This window comes from Artemia sp. Qi Xiang Cuo, chromosome 3 (assembly GCF_049724085.1).
Source record: "Artemia sp. Qi Xiang Cuo chromosome 3, ASM4972408v1, whole genome shotgun sequence".
Lineage (NCBI taxonomy): Eukaryota > Metazoa > Arthropoda > Branchiopoda > Anostraca > Artemiidae > Artemia > Artemia sp. Qi Xiang Cuo.
In genome coordinates, this window is record NC_142796.1 from 5,915,788 (window position 1) to 5,936,027 (window position 20,240).

A 20,240-nucleotide genomic window follows, 5' to 3' on the forward strand; every position below is an offset into this window, starting at 1 on the left:
TGGTCCAGGCATCATACAAATGGATTGCCCTGTAGCACACATAGGGAGGCAGCACTATACCACTTGCTGTACCTGTCATCATTAGCGAAACACTCGCTTTTGAGGAATTCATAATCTTTTCTGGATACTTTGTGCCACGTTTCACAATCACTTTTTTCTTCCCTGGCTCATCAGTCAGATTTGTCTCATCATAGTTTATGATATTTTGAGGAGGAATTCCTTCTGTGTCTTTAGTATATTCCTCAAAAAAATCCCTAACCATAGCATGATTCACTTTTGCTCTAGCTCTTTTTATGTTTGAGGCCATTCTCTCTGACAGTTTGCCACTGTTTCTTTCTAGAAATTTTTTCGCCCACCGCATGCCAGGAATATTGTCCTTGAATCTGCCAGATGATCTCCCTTGGCGATCTAGGTGATACTTCACAAAACACCTCAAGTCAAAAGCTGTCATGGGATAGTCCATCTGTCCACAAGTCACGAAGCTTTTCACAAATTCTTCCTCTTGAAACTCGTCAATCTTGGGAGGTCTTCCCATCTTTAAGATTTTATGACCCTTTTTTCTTGCACTATGATGTCTATAGAGGACACTTTTTGGGATGCCAAATTTATCACCAGCTTCTCTATAAGAAATTTCGTCGTCAACAGTGGCTAGAGCACGTTCTAGGGCATCCTTGTCCACCTGCTTCCTTCTTATGCTCATGTCCCTTGATTGAGCACTTTACAACCCGAAAAAGACAGATTTTAGTAAAAAATATAAAAAAATCTTAGAAACTAAACCTTTTCCTTAGAAAATTGGTAACAGTCATCCTTGACAATATAGCTATTCGTCTAGCCAGCTCTCAGCTCCGCTTCAGTCATCCAGTTGTAGCACCAGACAACACTTCCAGATGTAAAAAATAAATCAAAATTACCCATTCTTGCTTTTTATTTTTTTTTAAACACAAAAAATCACTAAATTAAACAAAATATGGCACAATCTATGTAAAATGAATAGGATTACTGACAGTAATTTTAGTTTGGCAGTATCCTTAAAACTTCTCCACATATCTTGGCCTAAGCAACTTTCCTAGAGAAATGTCCCTAGATTGGGCTGCGTCCCTTGTTAGGTGGTTTTACAGTACCCTTTTTAATAGTTGAAAGTGATTTGAGGGCAACTAACCCCCTCTCACGCCCACCTTTTCCCCAAACGCATCCAATCAAACTTTTTAGATAGCTATTTTGTTCAATGTAATTAAAAGTTTTAGAAATTAGGTCTTTGAGGATGATAACCCCCTCAGGGCAAGGGTTGTAAGTTATGCCCTGGGGACATATAAGGCTTTTATAGATAGTGATGTTGTAGAAACTTCAAAAAGGGCTCATTCAATTGGAAATTAGAAGGGCTTGTGCTCTTTTTAATAGTTGAAAGTGATAACTAACACCCCTCTCACACCCACCATTTCCTCAAACACATCCAATCAAAACTTCAAGATAAGTTTTTTTGTTTGACAGAGTTAAAAGTCTGGAAATTATGTTTTTGAGGATACCCCTCCCCCCACACAGTTTTCAGGGCAAGGTTTGTAAGTTATGCCCTGGGGGCATATGAGGTTTTTTTTTATAGAAAGCATTGTCATAGAAACTTCAAAAGGACTCATTTGATTAGAAATTGAAAGGGCTGGTGCCCTTTTTAATAGTTGGAATAATCGGAGGGCAACTAACCCCCCTCTAATGCCCACCATTTTCCCAACACATCCAATCAAATTTTGAGATAGTAATTTTCTTCAACATAGTTGTAAGTTCTGGAAATTAGGTTTTATAGGATGACAACCCCCCCCCCCCCCAGCCCTCAGGGCAAGGGGTGTAAGCCCTCAGGGCAAAAGCTCGGAAACGCTCATCTCATTATAAATTCACTTCAAAAATAATTTAAACCAACACACGCGAAGTGCACGTGATGGTCAGGCGAAGAGCGCTGAATAATAGTAAATTAAGTTCATTAAAGATAAACTTGCCACACAGGTTTGTTTATAATCCAGGAGAAAGCTATTTTTTTCGTCTGCATTGATATAATTCTTTGCAATAGGTTTGAATCCAAAACAGGTCTTTTCACCATAACTCTGAATGAACACTATCGAATGCCTTAGATATATCAAGGGTACAAAAATGAAGACTATAACTATTTTGAGTGGCTTCCTTAATAAGCTTCACTAAAACATGGTGAGCATGTTGACAACTCAAATATGACCTGAATCCAAACCGGTTAGCCTCATAATATGCAAATTCATCAATGTGTGGAAGCAATACATCTCAAACAATTTACTTAGAGTACAGGCGACAGTAATCAGCCTATACGAATTACACGAATATAGAACTTTTCCTTTTTTTTAGTATAGGAATAATGCTTCCACATAAAAATGAATGAGGGACAATAGACCTAGAAAGGCACATTTGAAATAATAACTGGAGATGCAATACAAGTTCAGCGGAACGTGGATCAAGATGAGCCGCACAAATATTATCAGGTTAGGTCACAAGCCTTTGACTTCAACTGTTGAAGAGATTTCACAATATTAGATTTTTCAACAGGAATAATATGTCTTTGTCTCACCCTATTAGGAAGAACTTTTGCCAGTAAAGCAGAACAACGGCTATGAATGGCATAATTAATCCCGGAAAAGAAGCCTGCATAGTGTCTAATCCACAACAATCTTGGAATAATATCACTGGAGAAAGAATCTTTGAGTTTAGAAGCATTCAGCACACTTTTCCACTGTTTACCATTAGACAGGAGTTCAGTGCCTGAAAACTGAACTGCACAAAGATGACGCTTATAAGCCGATTTTGTTTTCTGCTTGATTCTAAAAACTTGCCCACTAGAAGGTCTATTGCAAGCAATCCACAATTTTAACAAAAACTTGGCTCGGGTCTTAACTTTCTTAAGTTCTGGATCACACTTCCAAAAAGTCTTGCAGGTGTTAAGTCGCATGCAAATAAACGGAACAGCTATTGCTTCAGCTTATTTAATTGAAGAGATGATATTTCTATAGTAAGCATTTAGCTGACCACAGGCATCACTGACAAAATAACTGACAACAAGAAGATGAAAAGGCACAGATATATTGGATAGCAGCAAAGCAAGAGTCGAAAGATAGAGTGACCAATTTGCATTACCACGATCATGTTTGCAGTTCCATTTTTGAGGCTTAGGAGGAGCACTGAAGCTGATTGTAGAGCTAATAGATAGATCAAAAATAAGAGAGGTGGTCATAGTTTCTCTCCTCATTGTTGACATGAACATCAGAGGAATGAAGAAGGGGCAAAAACACACAATGGTCTAAATCAGAATCTGCACCACTATTAAGGATGTATAAGAAGCTGCAATCTTTATTTATAATCCTATGCGCAGCTGGTAGAGCATTTAGCAGGGTCTCAGAACGACGGGATGGTAAATGAATGTTGTAATTCAGATCACCAGTAAGTAGCCAAGAGATTCGATGCCACTAATTAGACCTTGTAGCTTATCACAAGACATGGGAAAGCTCGAGAACAACTGTACCAACTTTTTATCATGCGGCAGGTAAGCATTTATTAGGACAGTGTCACCAACTCTTAAAGCTAGAAAATGCTCAGATGAGTGGTAGCACACCAGTGATAAATCTGCAAGAGTCCGTCTTATATAACACGCGAGGCCGCCAGAACGCCAACCCCGAGTCCATCTAGCTTTGGTACTAAACACAATGTGATCACGATTCCTTCATAAAAAGTTCACGCTACAGGCAGGAAGCAAATTTTCCTGCTGGAAAAGGACATCAAGACAGCTCAACTTTTCTTTCAGGCTTGGCCCTTTATCTTTAATCCCGTTAATGTTAAACAAACACACAGAGATTTTGCGACAGTTCATTTATAAAGGCGCCCAGTAACGTTCTTAACAAGAGCTTGGAGACAGGGACAGCAACAACTAAATGCCACATGATCACCTCCACAATTTACACATTTTATGGAATTTGTACAATTGGTTTCCTTGCAGTACTCATGAGGACTGGAGCATCTGGAACATTTATGGGAGGTACTGGGACAGTTAGCAATTAGATGCTCAGGAGACTGGCATTTTCATCAGCATCTTGGTATTTTCTTAAATTCATAGACAGGGCTGACACAATTCATATTCAACTTTCAGTCCCAATCTAAGAGCCAAAATAAGAGATCCTTGATCACTAAAAGCAATCTTGACACACCATGAATTGCCAATCTGGGTGGCTTCAATAACCCCAGAACAGTTTTTGAACAGAGATAAATCAAACGAGTCGCCAATCCCTTTCGCGATTCCGTAAAATTTCTTTTCCACAGCCTTCACATCTGATCCGTGCAAGACCAAATGGGCTGAATCTCAAAAGCCACTTGCCACAACACTGTCAATATTCACTATTATTCTGTCCCCCAAGGTGCGAATATTCTCAACACATTCATGTCCTGCAATTTTATCAATCACAGCTTTTCGTTTCGACGGATTGTCAAGATCACACGGTGTCTTTGTGATAACGATTGTCACTTTATTCGTTTAAACTGGAATAGGAGCACCATCGTCCATTGGTAACCCAGGCAAATGTAGATCATAAGCAGTCACCTTGTCTTTAATTTGCAGCAAAGTCTATTGAAGAGTATTAATTTTTGCCGTGAGCCTAGAATAGGCTACTGCAGGTGAAGATGGAACCTCTGTGGGGGAACGTATCACGAAAACGAGCAGGATAGGATTAAACCCAGTTTTCATTCTCTGAATCAGTTCTAGCATGTCCTTCAGGTGATTCATTGGAGCATTTGGTCCAGTACGTTTAGGACAAGCCTTCGAAATCAACAGCTTTTCCCACAGCAATTTCTTCCCTTTTGCAATATCGGTCAGCTCAAAAAAGTCTAGTGCTGATTTCAAAATAACTGCATCTTCTGCTCCTCTCTCCAAATTACACTGAAGAAAGTTCACAACAGGGGAATACACTAAACAGTCCAATGGTCCAAAATCAAAGTCCATTTTCTGTACAAGTTTGTTAATCCAAAAGAGTAAAAAGTTATGTATTAACTTTTTACTCTTATGTATTAATAACTGTTATGTATTAATCAAAATGTTAATATTATTTGATCTATTAAAGTTATAAAAGTAAAAACATATATATTTTTTCAGTAAAGTGCAAATCATGTTCTGGCCTTGGGAAGGCATAGGGATTTTGAGACCTAGGCCTATTCATGTTAATTTCTGCTCGTTTTGAGTTTAACTTGGTTATATGTTGTAATTTCTGTTTGTTTTGGGTTTCATTTATTTATTGATGTTGATTTGTGGTAATTTCACGCTTGGTAGATTATTTGATTGGATTTTTGCTCATCTCTGGTTTAATAGAGCTCTTTACTTTACCTTCAGCCATTTTTTAAGCCTTAGGGTATCAGTTTAAAAATTTTACTCTCCAGAGAGTAGTACTGTTGGAATTAGATTATGCTGATGATTTAAGCATCCTAGATGAAAGTGTGAGCAAAATGAATGAACTTTATAGGTTTTACGAGTTCAGGGTGCTAGAATAGGTTTGAAAATTAATGTTAAGAAGACTAATTCAAAGATGACGTTCGGTAATGAAAAGATTGATCAGGTGGGCAGCTTCAATTACCTTAGTAGTATCATAGGCAGCGCAATCACACTGCCTAAGTAAAGAACAATGTTGGCATAATGTATTTTTTTTTTTTTTTAGACCAGGGCACTTCGTATTGAAGGAGTTGTCATAGAAACTTCGAAAAGGGTTCATTCAATTGGAATGGTTAGTGCCCTTTTTAATAGTCGAAAGGGATTGGAAGACAACCAATGCCCCTTCCATGCCTACCATTTCCCCAAACCCTTCCAATCAAAATTTTGAGATAATTTTGAAATTAATTAAAAAGCTTTTTCCACAAAATAAGTTTTTCCAAAAAAGTAAAGAACCCCATTAAACCAAAAATGAACAAAAATAGAATCAAATAATCTACCAAGCATACAACTACCACAAATTAGTGTCAATAAATAAATGAAACCCAAAACAAACAGAATTTAAGATAAATAACAGATCAAGGCCTTTGTCTGGTCTCTGTAGGTAGTAAATTACTTAGTAATATGATACTTTTTAGACTGACAGATGCCGTAGACAAAGTTTTAAGAGAAGAACAGTTTGGTTTTAGAAAAAGTAGAGGATGTGTCGACCATATTTTCACTCTTAGGCTAATAATTGAGAAGTGCCGAGTTTTCAAACACCTTTGGTCCTCAGTTTTATAGATTATGAGCAAGCGTTCGATTCTGTTGATAGAAGAGCTTTAGTAAAGGTTTTATCCTTGTATGGTATACCAGACAAATACATTAAAGTGATTAGTGCTATGTACATGAATAACACTGCTGCGGTTAAGGTTGGAAATGAGGTTAGCAGCTGGTTTTGTATTGAATCAGGAATTAAGCAGGGTTGTGTTCTACCCCCCTTTATATGTATTATTTTGATTGACTTTATCTTAAGGAGCACAGGAAAGGCAACGGGAGACCACGGAATCAATAGGAGAGGAAAAAGTCTCCTGGACGTAGGTAATGCTGATGATCTAAGCATCCTAGATGAAAATGCGAGCAAAATGAATGAAGTCTTAGAGGTTTTGCGAGTACAGGGTGCTAGAATTGGTTCGAATATTAATGTTAAGAAGACTAAAGCTAGGAATAAGTGAAGATGAAAAGGTGACGTTGGGTAATGAAAAGATTGATCAGGTGGGTAGCTTGACTTACCTTGGTAGTATTATTAGTAAAGAGTGTGAGAGCAGTGAAGATGCTAAAACTAGAATAGCCAAGGCTCAGGTTTTTTTTTTCATTGTTAAAAAAAAGTTTGGAAGAATAGGAAGATAAGTCTGCAAACCAAGATTAGAATATTAGAAGCTACAGTGATGACAGGGGTCAAATATGGCTCTGAAGCATGGACGTTCCAAAAAGCAGATGAAGATTTGCTAGATGTTTTCCAGAGAAATTGCTTAAGGATTGTTCTAGGTACCTGGCTGACTGACCTTATTTTAAACAATAGGCTATACGAAAAATGTGGTTCAATACTGCTCTCTAGGGCTATAATGAAAGAAAGGTTGAGGTGGCTAGGGCATCTTGTGCAGATGAAGGATGATAGATTGCCAAAGATTGCTCTTTTTGGCCAACCGTCTAGGGCTGAACGGAAAGCAGGTCGTCCTCGTCCGGGGTGGGAGGACGTCATAAAGAAAGATTTAAAGGAAATGGGAACTTCGTCGGCGGGTGTAAAAAGGGAGGCTCTGAATAGATTAGGGTGGAGGAGGAGTGTGTGTAGCTGTGTTGGCCTCGGGCGACTTGGTGCTGCGGTGAGTTGTTAGTAGTAGTAGTAGTAAACTCAAAACGAGCAGGAATTAATATGAGAAGGGTTATAAACCTCTATGCTTTTTAAAAGCCAGAATATCATTTGTACTGTACTAAAAAAAAAGTTGTTTTAAATGTTTTTGTTTCATAACTTTGAGAAATCAAAAATTAATCAATATTTTAAGGAATAAATACCAGCATATGTATATTAAACTGACAAAGCCCATTTTTTCCATTAAATTCATTTGATTTTTTTTCAGTAAAGTACAAATTATATTCTGGCTTTTAGAAAGCATAGGGGTTTAGAACCCAACTCAGATTAATTTCTGCTCGTTTTGATTTTGAATTATTTTAATTTTTGTTTGTTTTGGGTTTTATTTATTTATTGATGCTGATTTTTGGTAGTTGTATGCTTGGTAGATTATTTGATTCTATTTTTGTTCATTTTGGGTTAGATGGAGTTCTTTACTTTTTTTCGAAAAAAAATATTTTGTGGGAAAAGTTTTTTTTTATCAATTATTAGTAAAGACGGCGAGAGCATTGAAGATGTTAAAAATAGAATAGCCAAGGCTCAGGGTTTTTTTTTCACATTAAAAAAAAGTTTGGAAGAATAGGAAGATAACTCTGCAAACCAGGATTAGAATATTAGAAGCTACAGCGATGACAGTGGTTAATATGGCTCTGAAGCATGGGGCCTCCAGAAAGTGCATGAAGATTTGCTAGATGTTTTCCAGAGAAACTGCTTACCAACTGTTCTGGGTACCCAGCGGGCTGACTGTATTTCAAACAGTAGGCTGTACGAAAAAAGTGGTTCAGTACTGTTTTCTAGTTCCATAATGAAAGAAAGGTTGAGGTGGCTAGGGCACGTTGTGCAGATAAAGGATGACAGATTGCTGAAGATTGTCCTTTTCAGCCAACCGTCTAGGGCTAAACGGAAAGCAGGTTGTCCTCATCTGGGGTGGGAGGATGTCATAAAGAAAAATTTAAAGGAAATGGCAAGTTGCTGGGAGGGTGTAAAAAGGGAGGCCTTGAATAGATTGGAATGGAGGATCAGTGTGCATAGCTATGTTGGCCTCAGGCGGCTTGGTGCTGCAGTGAATTGTTAGTAGTAGCAGTAGTAGTATAGTTGATAAATTTTAAAAGATGGATTGCTTTGATAAATTAGTTTTAGATACAAGATACAAACTAATCATATATGAAAAAAAAAACAATATTATGGTCATCATAACACCTTCCTAAACACCTTTCGGTTATACAAGCAGCACAAAATAGGCTGAGCTTGCAAATGGTGAGCTGCTTTGCATTAAAAAAAAGAAGAAGAAAAAAAAAAGACCTTTGTCTAATAGTTGGAGATTTTAACTGTTACCTAACTGCTCCATGATAACAGAACGCCCAAAATCTTAAAATTTCTAAGACTAAGAGATCAAAAGCAGGATCAAAGTCAACAAAGTCCTAATGTATATTTAAATGACATGCATGAAATCACTAAAAGACACTTTGTTAGCTTGATTATGTGTAGCCTGCTTATTATTAAATAATTCTTTTAATACAGTTTTTCGTTTTGCTTTTTTTTATCCTAAATTTGTTTTGTACCAGGTACTTTTAAGTTTCTGTTTTGACGCTAGTATTTTATATCGCTCCATCACAAGATTTAAAATGACTGTTGAACTTTCCTTTGAAGGAGTCGACAGCAAAACTTTTAGGGAAAATGTCACTAGGAAGATTGTTCCATATTGAAGTGCAACATAGAATGAAGCTGTTCTGTGTTCTCGGTATGTCAACCTTATGGTAGTAGGATAAAGCTGTTTGCCTTTGTGCCTTTCTTGTTGGTTAGACAATGAAGGGCAGAATGCAAGAAAGCTCTAGAGAAGTTGGTGAATTTATATACTTGTAGAAAACAATCAGCAACACTACACCAAACTTCTCACTGAAACACTTGAGAGAGTCATGGGCCAAGTGCTTTTAGCCCTATTTTGTATCTCTTGAAGTTGTCTCATCACTGTTTTTGGAGCATTAGTATACAGCAGGAAGCCATATTTGGGGATGGTCTGATGCAAGGCTTGTAAAGTGGAATGGTCAAACTGGACGGCAGAAGGTTTTTTGCAGTAAAGATGGATCCCCAGCTTTCTTGCATAGAAGGTTCTCACCCAATCGAGGTGAGTTTTCCAAGAGAGGTCTTCGGAGAAGAGGATTCCTAGGAGACACAGCTCAGCGACTCTCTTCATAGCCTCTTTTTTTGTGAAGATGAAACGGTTGTGTATGCATTGTACTTTTGATTTGGAGTTCAGCAGCGCCTTTGTTTTGTATGCATTGAATTTTATCATTTGTGCATTAGACCAATTTTCAAAAGTTCTGTCCATCTGTAGGAATAAGGAGGCTTGTGTTGGGTCTTCTTGTTTTTGGGATGACTATGTTTGTCGTGGGTTGCAAGATTGTCACCTATGTCATTGATGCAGATAAGAAAAGCACTGGTCCCAAGGTACTACCCTGGGTTATACCTACCTTTACTGGATATTCACAAAAAGTGAACCTGTCAAGAAAAACCGCAGTTAATGATAAGAAAGAAAACCCTTAATCTCTTTTAATAGACGTCCACGGACACTATAAGTGTAGAGTTCTCTTTTAGGCCTTGGTGCCATGCTGTATTTAAAACTTTAGCGATGTTGAATTACAATAGCCTGATAAAGTGTCCTTTTGCTAAAAGTTCATCGAATCCCATGCTGGGCCAGTCAGTCAAGTGTTGAAAATTTCCGGCAGAATCCATATTGCTGGTTGCCTAAAAGGTCATGTGATTCCATATTCTGATAAAGAATATGTTTGGAAACGTTTTGGGAAGCTTTCGAAGTGCAGGAGAGGAGGCTAAAAGGCCTATATGTCTATGCTCGTTTGATAGCCAACTGGTTTAGGTACAGTAGTGACATGGGTGGATTTCCATTTGTACATAAAAGGCTTTTGAGCTAAAACACCGCCAAAAAAGTAATGATGAAGGTCCAGTTAATTTGGCAATGCTGTACTTCAAGACGACATATACCTGCTGTCAGGACCCGTGTGTTTGGTCACATCAAGATGTTGCAGATTACAAAGGGCTTTAGGAGTGGGATAGCTCACACAATCAAGGATATTTGTTCAATCAGGGAAATGGGGAACAGCTATACCATCGTCATACAGGTTCAAGGATGAAACATGATCAAAGACATTTGATCAATCGGCAAAATGGGAAACAGCTTTTCCATCGTCATACAGATTCAAGGATTCAGGAGACGCCTTAGCGAGAGTTTTGGTCTATGCCTGTGGATCTTGCATGATACACCTGGCATAAATTTTTAGGGTAGGAATTGAAGTTGCCTTAGGCGATGATAAGGCCTCCTGAACAATTCTCCGCCAGCTCTTGAAGCTGGCGGGAGTGCAGGAGAGGAGGCTAAAAGGCCTATTAGTCTATGCTCGTTTGATCGCCACCTGGTTTAGGCATAGTAGTGACATGGCTGGATTTCTGAGCTAAAACACCGCCAAAAAAGTAATGATAAAAGTCCAGCTAATTTGGCAGTGCTGTACTTCAAGACGACATTATACATGCTGTCAGGACCCGTGGATTTGGTCACGTCAAGATGTTGCAGATTACAAAGGGCTTTAGGAGTGGGATAGCTCACACGATCAAGGACATTTGTTCAATCAGGGAAATGGGGAACAGCTATACCATCGTCATACAGGTTCAAGGATTTGGGAGATGCCTTAGCGAGAGTTTCGGTCTTTGCCTTTGGATCTTGCAAGATAAACAGGTATTAATTTTTAGGGAACGAATTAAATTTGCCTTAAACGATGGCAAAGTCTCTTGAACAATTCTCAATCAGCTCTTTAAAGAAGCCTGTTGAAGCTCGGTTCTGAATTCCTCCCCATACTGAACCTGTGATTGGTCAATCGCGTGAGCTGCGTCTCCTGGTGATCCTCCTTAGCTAAAACACCGCCAAAAAAGTAATGATAAAGGTCCAGCTAATTTGCCAATACTGGACTTCAAGACGACATTCGACATGCATTCGACATTCGACATTTGATCAATCGGCGAAATGGGGAACAGCTTTTCCATCGTCATACAGATTCAAGGATTCAGGAGACGCCTTAGCGAGAGTTTTGGTCTATGCCTGTGGATCTTGCATGATAAACATGGCATAAATTTTTAGAATAGGAATTGAAGTTGCCTTAGGCGATGATAAAGCCTCCTGAACAATTCTTCGCCAGCTCTTTGAAAGAAGCCTGTTGAACATTGGTTGTGAATTTCTCCCCACACTGAACCTATGATTGGTGAATCACGTAAGCTGCTTCTTTACATGCTCTAATGAAATCAAGTCTGTCCTTCTTGCTCCTTGTCAGTAGCATCGTGTATTTTGCTTTGTTCGGATAGCCTTTTGTCTTGGGCATTGAACCAAGGTTTATCCTTGCCAGACACCTGGATCTTCTTTGACAGAGTATAGTTTGTGATAGATTTGACTACAGCCTGCTGGTACTTTGATGCAGCTTTCTCAAGGTCTTCAATGCTCTCTGTTGCTGAAAAGCGAGTTTATAGGCTTTTATAGGCTATCCCAATCTCCTCTTTTATTTTGCTAAATTAGTTGATAGTACTTTACCGGAGGAGGAACACGGAGATTTCCAAGTGCAATGGCGATGATGTGGTTGCTTGTGAAGGCCTGAGTGTCAACCTTGAAGGTGTCTGGGTGATGGTGACGAGATGTTCTGTTTGGGCCATGGTAGGTATAAAATTCAAGAAGTTTTTCAAGCCCATACAAAAGAGATAGTTCATATAGGTCTTGTCCCTTCCTATCAGTATTCTTACTACAAACCGATATGCTATGATGGACACTGAAGTCTCAATGGAGGATGATGGCAGATTTAGTATTTTTGCCCCGGCATAATTTTATCTCTCTCTACTTTCGAACATTCTGATATTCGAACAAGCCCCGGCATGATTTTATTTTTCTCTACTTTCGAACATTCTGATATTCGAACAAATTTTAGGAACTAAATATGTTCGAAAAATAGAAGGCCACCTGCATTTACAAATATGGCCCTAGAATTGATCCATGATGGACAAAATAGCCAAACTTTTTTATTAAACAGAAAAGAGATTAACAAATATAATCCTATCATATAAATAAGACTTAAGAGCAATTTGATTATTTCAAATGGAACAACTTTCACAAAAGAAAACTGTAGCTTAGAGTCAAATGCTACATAAACATCCAAGAAGAAATCAGCAGGAACCAGCCAAGAAACCTCTGTAGAATACAAAAAGCTCAGAAGTATTGCATAAGCGTGCGCTGTAGGAAGGGGAGGAGCTGAAAACCTCCATTGAAGGACTTTCAGACGTGGTAATTATCAATGGTACACTTTCTATTTCGACCCCCCACAATTTTTGAGGGTTTTCAAGTTTTTTTTTCAAAATTCCCATAACTTTGTTCTCTTCAATACTTTTTACTCTTAATTTTAAGATCGATGATTGTTACAATTCCCGAGCTAGCACCAAATGGTGATTCTCCTACGTCTTTTGTTATGTTATTGTTGGTTTCTGCATGGCTCCAACATCATTTATTTTGTAACTCTATGATGTTCTAGTCCTGCTTGTCCTAGAAAAAAAAGGAAAAAGGAGACGCATAGTGATGCATAGGGAAAAATTTTCAAGGGTTGGGGGGCGGCTGAAAATCTTTGGTTAAGAATTTTTGAGGACGGGATTTGAATAGTTAATTTTTGTTTTGATCTGCCGCTGTTTTCAAGTGTTTTTAAGTTTTGTTTTCCTGGAAATCCTATAAATTTGTTTTCGTCATTACTTTTCGCTTTTCCTTTTAACATGGATAATAGTTACCATTCCCATATTAGTGTCAAATGGTGATTCTCTTTACGTATTTTTTATGCCCTTGCTGGTTTATGCATGATTTCATCATCATTTATTTTGCGACTCTATCTTCTTCTTTCTTGCTTTACATTAACTGAATATTTCTCTTGTGCTTTTTTTGTGTGTTTAGTTTTATCTTTTTCGTACTTATTCCCATTGTAGGAATGACTTCGGCATCAAAGACAAGCGCCAAAAACTTGTTTAGCGACTCCAAAAGAAAACTATGTGACAGAGTTCAAGGAAATTTGATTGCCTTACAGATGACTATCCGGCAAATATCAAGAGGAAGCAGAACATCTGAGGTAAACATTGTACTGCCCTTCCGCTCTTACTAGACAATACATGGCACATGCATCGTATTTGGACGTTGGGGATCATGCCTGAACTGCCAAAATTTGTCCGAAAGGCCCCCACTCACACTCTCTAGAAACCTTAAGAAACAATGGCCAAATAATTTACTGTTTTCTGCTTTTGACGCCTCCTTCCCCCGTAGCTGTGCTCTTTTTTTTAAGCTAAACGCTTACTTGACTAAGTTGACTATTTCACTTGACAGAGTTTGCAATTTCGATTTTTCAGGTCATTCAGCCCTAAATAGGTTGTGGGCTAGGATAATCGTAATATATGAGCTATAGTTCGTTTTGTACGTTTTTGTCATAAAAAAGAACAATAAAATCCCGTAACTTTGGTAAGACTTGACTCATATCTACGCTCAGGGAGGGGAAACCCTCTTCTCTTGCTAAGATTAAGTTTTTTTTAAAAACCATTTTTCTCAACTAAAAGTAAGGAGTAACATTGAAGCTAACACGACTAAAAATTATTCCCTATATGTTGGGGGCAGCCCCTTCCTCAACCTTCACTCTTTATGCTAAAGTTGGACTTTTTGGCCCAATCCTTTAAGAACGACTCCTGAAACACAAGGGCCGTTTAATTGGAATAAGAATTTTTTTTTAACTTTAACTTTTCTACATTAAAATCTTCAGCATAAGCTGGAAAGTGCAGCCCCCCCCCTCTCATATACGGAATAATTTCTGTTCGTCTTAAGTTTTAATGTTGCTCCTTACTTTTAGTTGAAATTTTTGTAATTTTTCAAATAATGACGGAAATCCGCCTTCCCCTGTGACAGTTCCCCCCATGAAAGATTGTTCCATAAAAAATTTCTCTCGCATAAAATCCCCCACTGGAAAATTCCCCCAGATAATCCAATCCTGATAATTATCATCAGAAAATCTCCTGGGGACAATTTTGCCCGAATGAATCCCCTTACTTTCATATCAAAAAAGACCTGCTTTTTATTTAATTTACAACCGTTTTTCAAATCATGCCAGAAATCTCCCCCCCCCCCCCGACACTTCCCCTGGAACATCTGCCCATGTAAAATTGAGTTGACATAGAGAACGTAAGACAAATAAATAGAATTTTGTAAATGAATTTTGTTAATGTTTCCCCCGAAAAATTCTTTCCCCACTGAAAATTCTTCCCTTGGAAAACCTTCCCCCCTCCCCGAAAAATGTCTGTAGGCTATGTTTCCAAGTAACAAATACTATATCTAAACAATGACTAAATTTTATAACTTATAGCTCTTTCTCCAGGGGCTCTATGGGTCATGTCATCCCCAGAGCATAGGTTTTGGACTTTTCAACTATTCTGAACAAAAGGGCTACTCTCAAAATGTTTTCGGATGTCTTTGGAGGAAAAAAGTACGGGGGAGGGGGACTAATTGCCCTCCAATCTTTTTGGTTACTTAAAGAGGACATTAGAACTTTTAATCTCCCTTTGAATGAGCCCTCTCCCAATTTTCTAAAAAAAATCTAATTCTTTTGATGTATCTATTTTTATCAAAATTCCGTTTTTTAGAGTTTCGGTTGCTATTGGGCCTAGTCGCTCCTTACTTACAGTCCGTTACCACGAACTGTTTGATGAGCATGAAATGAAGAGCAAAAGAGACAACAAAAATTATTATATTGTTATATGTGACGAAATCTCAGACTTCCCTGGTTCATCTGTCAACAAAGTTAAAGATGACGCTACTGATCCCTATTGGCAATTGCCCAACTTTTTGGCCAAAAACGTGGAAAAGCAAGCCGAGGAGAACTGTTTTGTTGGGATTGAAATTCAAGCAAATGCTGCTTCTGGGACTTCTGATTAACAGTCGTGGGAGAAAGGTTGCACACCGTTATTGCTGCCTAGTTTTTTTTATGATTATTCGAGCCATGTGTGAGAAGGTTTAGTTCAACTGGACTAGATTAGGTTAATTTTGCCACTTTTGATTGGGCTAATTTTTGCCTACTTCGTATCTAATTGGGCTAATTTTATAAATGTTGTACAAATAAACATCCATTAAGTACTGAAGCTACTAAAATGAACATGTGTTATCTTTATTTTTCTTTTTAGCCCTTCTGTTTAAGCTAATATATTCAGAAAAAATTTGACTTAAAAAGATCTACTATAAAATTTTGCACTCTAACTAGGGCTATTATTAAATTTAATATTGATTATGGTGTGTCAAGAATATAAAAATCACAGATAATAAAATAAAATAATCAGAGAAAAACTCAACAATAGTAAGAATCAAGAGAGGAGAATTATAAACACAAGTTCGTTCTGTTCCAGTTTGATATAGGTAAGAGAATTTTAGGAAATGCAATATGTTAAAAAAAAAATCATTTTTAGGAATGCAATTATATAACTTTTTCTTTTGGTAATAACATTGCTTTCTTATTTTTTGTGGATTTTTTTTTGTTTATCTGTCTTGTATTAATTGGTGCAAAGTTCAACATATTTTGCTTTTAATTATCCTGAAATCGACGCACTAAGATTAAAATGTTGGAAGCTACAGTGATGACAGGGTCCAAGTATGGTTCTGAAAGGTTTGCTCCGAAAGACAGAGGAGGATTTACTAGATTTTTTTCCAGAGGACATGTCTACGGATTTCTCTAACCGTGTGACTGACCTTGTTTCAAACAGTAAGTTGTACGAAGAATGTGGTTCTATTCCGCTCTCAAGGACTTTAACGAGAGAAAATTTGAGATGGCTAGGACACGTTTGGCAGATGAAGACATTCCTATATAGCCTAGTATCTTGTATCGATGCTACCAGTCTTCGGTTTACAATAACATAATCAATAAAGCTAGCCATCTTACCATCATGTGAATACCATGTTAACGTATGGACCGTTTTATGACCAAATGCTGTAATTGTTATAACGCGATTGCTATACCTACAAATTTGCAGTAGTCTGTAACCGTTACTGTTTTCTTTTGTAGACGGAAGAAAAAGTGTCGGTTTTTACATATATGCTTAAATTTTAGATCCAAATGTTGCAACAAAAATGATAGTAGTTTTGACCACATAAATTTGTGTAGTGTTTTAACTTGTACTTACAGAGAATGCGCTTTCGCTCATGTCACTCCTGACTTTCGGAAAATAAGAGGGTATGCGCCAACGAGCGCGCCATTATCGCTCCTTGATGTTTGCGCTTGCCGGTGTCAGCGACAGCCTTGCGAATATCTGACAAAAATAGTTTCAAATCTCTACCAAGCTTTCAATCCCCAAAGCCCCCCATCCTTGAATACCCCTACTTTAGTATCCCCTTTCAGTTTTCCTCCCCTCTTCCCACCATGCCCTGGCGTAACCATTTTTGAAATTTTCAGATAGCAGGCAGAACGATCCACAGGTAACACCTCCATGCAGAGTTTCTAAAACTTCAAATAGTGAGACAAATTCACCGTAGTTCCATGCCAACCTATTAATATACCCATAATTTGTCCGCTGTCCTCCTTTTCTCTCATGCCCAGTCCATTCCCGCCTTTTAATTGTACCTCAAAGCCATCCCCTTATCCACATCATCCTTCTCATAAACTTCAACCCTAAGTAACTCCATCCCGATTTGAAAAAAAATCCCAATACCCAAATCGGTATAAATTTCCAACTTTCCTACTTACCAATGCTGAGAGCCTGAATTTTGATACAATTACCGAACTCGAGGGTATTGTCTGAAATTCATAAAATTAATATTATTGCTGTGACAGAGGTTCAGTCCCAGAACCCAGATTTCCTAAAAATCAGCAATTATACTCAGTTTATATAACTTCGCCCTCCCGATCACCCTCTCGGGAAAAAAGGGGGTGGTATATTATTTTTTGTCCGAGATAACCTCCAACCTAAACTCATCCCCATCCCCAACTTATCAGATTATGATGAAATCCTATGGCTGAGCCTTAGAGCGAAAGTATTTCCCCGCCCTTTCAATTTAATTCTAACCGCCGTCTTTTATCATTCCCCTAACCAAAGTATTGACCAGAAACGCAAATTTGTACAACAATTTCTTATAAGTTCTGACTTTGTGTTATCAAAGTATCCGAACGCTGGTATTTGCTTACTTGGCGATGCGAATGATCGAGGATGGACTCCATCTTTACCTCTCTTAATATTAAACAACTGGTTAAAATATCTACAACAAAAGGTACCACTATTGTCTTCTTTTTTCCCCCTCTTCAGCCATTGAACATTCTTTTACTACCTCCATTGGGGTTTGCCGTCCCCTCAGTGACACAGGCCTTTTTCTTTTGGATCATGGCTGACCAGTGAAAGTTGGTCAGACCTTGTATAATTCTAATAACCTTTATGATAAAATTTTGATTTTTCAGAAAAACTAATTGATTCCTACTCATTATGTTTCCCAGGAAAAAAAATCAGAAAATGCTCCAGTGATAAACCTTACATAAATAATCACATAAAAATTTTAATCCGCACGAAAATAAGCTTATTTAACAGGGGTAATTTAGCTGAAGCAAATAAATTAAGAACGGAATTAAAAAGTAAAATTAGAAAAGCTGCCGGAGCCTACTATAAAAATAAAATTAACAACTTGTGCCATGATAAACCAAAGAATTGGTACTCTGAAATTAAAAAACTTACCGGCAAGAGTCAAGAACAACTAAATTTTAATATAAATGAACCTCCAAAGACCACAGCTAATGACCTCAATAAGTTTCTGGCTTCTATTGTCCAGATTCTCCCATCACTATCTTATGCATTTCCAGATGTTCCTAATCCTTTTTCATTCCCACATATTTCTCCACTTGATGTTGTAAAAAAATTGAAAAACTAAAACGATCAAGCATTTGCCCTTTAGATATTCCTGTTCCTCTGATTAAAGCTTTCAGTGATTACCTCTCAAAACCACTATCCACCCTGTTTAATGAAATTACCAAATCTGGACAGGTCCCTCAGTATTGGAAACAAGGCTTTATGACCCCAATCAAAAAGAAAAATGGGAAGCCTGGTTTTGATGGCATTCTTCCTATTACCCTCACCTCAATTTTTTCAAAATTGTATGAAAGTCAGACTGGCTTAAGATAAAAATTCTCCCCCTCATTGATCTTAGACAGTTTGGTAATCTCAAATCCACGTCAACTTCTCATTACCTGATCCATCTTGTTGATACCATGGGTAAATTACTTGAAAAACCTAACACTTGGCTTAATCAGATTTCTATTGATCTTCAAAAAGCTTTCGATTTGATTAACAACAATTTGCTCATAGATAAACTCATAAATGAATTCCACATTGAAACTTTCCTTGTTAAGCTCGTTGCCTCTTTTCTCTTTAATAGATCTCAAGCAGTTAAATATCTAAATTGTTTCTCAGATCATCTCCCCAAATTTAATGACATTCCTCAGGGGACTATTCTAGACCCTCTCCTTTTTTCACTTATGATTAATAACCTTTCAACCCTTTACGACAATAGATGGAAATTTGTCGATGACTTGACAGTTTTAGAGATATGTCATAAAAACATTTTTAGCAACCCAATGGGCATACTCCAAGATATTGCCTGTGAGGCATCTTTCCTTGACATGACAGTTAACCCTTCTAAATCCACAATAGTCTCAGTAAGTTTCCTCAAATCCCCTCCCCTTTTTCTTGCTCCTATTCCTCCTGAAACCGGTCACATCTCTTAAGCTCCTTGGTGTTACAATTTCTTCGAATTTGAAATGGGATGCCCATATAAATGATATCCCACGACAAGCCAACTCTTCGCTTTCCCTCCTTAAACTTTTAAATAAATTTAGTTGCCCCCAATCATATTTACTACAAGTATACATTTCTTTTTTGCGTCCCATATTAGAGTATGCTTCTCCTGTGTGGCACCCTCTCCTCTCAAATGAAGCAACACAAAAGATTGAAAATGTCCAAAAGAGAGCTCTAAGAATTATTTTTAAAGAGGGCAAGGTACCATATTTGCTTTTGTTAAATATTTCAAAACTAGAGACCCTCGAGAGAAGAAGAAATAATTTGTGCCTCCGTTTTGGTAAGTTGGCACTTTTGAACCCCTGTACTGCGAACCTTTCTTTTCCCTGAATGCCACGTACCTGATAGAAATCGTCCTCCACGAACTGTGTCCCAGCCTATCCCCACCTTATCTCCCATTCTTTGTACTACCTTGCGGTATAAGAAATATTTTATCCCTTTTTTTACTCATATAATAAATAGTTGTTAATTTGTACGTAAATTTTATCTTATCTCTTACATGATAAAAGAAACAGCTCGTTTTTCTTATTTCCTTTTTTTTTCTTTTCTTTTTTTTTGTTCCCTATCCACTTTTTATGTTGTTTTTTAAACATTTGTTAATGTATATATTATTTTTTTTTTTTTTCGGTTTTATCAGTTTTTATTTTTTTAACTATTTGCCATTTTGCAGTTTTTAATATAACTGACAAAGGAATCATATAGCATTCCGATTTTTATTTATTTTATTTTTTTGGCATTGTTTGCCAATGTTGTTGTTGTTGTGCTTTTGTTGTGATTTTCTTGTTTATTTGTTTTTTATGGACTTCGAAATTCGAATTCGGCCCTTCGGGGCTTGTGATAGTAATTTCTTGAAATAAATATCAATCTATCTACCAAACTTATCTAGGCTAGGATACCATCTCTTTCCAATTTCTACCGACCTTGGCATTAAAATCCCCTAATAAAAGTGCCATATTTTTGCCTGGGATCTTGTCTATTTGTTCATCAGAAGTGTCT

General features: G+C 37.5%; 1 protein-coding gene across 2 annotated transcripts in view; it reads left to right on the forward strand.

Moving 5' to 3' along the window:
- Positions 1–20,240, forward strand: part of BORCS7 (BLOC-1 related complex subunit 7) — a 70,840-nt gene that overhangs the window by 6,949 nt on the left and 43,651 nt on the right. For both annotated transcript variants that reach the window (XM_089108436.1, XM_089108437.1), the window contains exon 2: positions 13,374–13,513. In XM_089108436.1, the coding sequence (XP_088964562.1) occupies positions 13,376–13,513 (138 nt within the window). In that variant the 5' untranslated portion in view covers positions 13,374–13,375. The remainder of the gene's footprint in view (positions 1–13,373; positions 13,514–20,240) is intronic.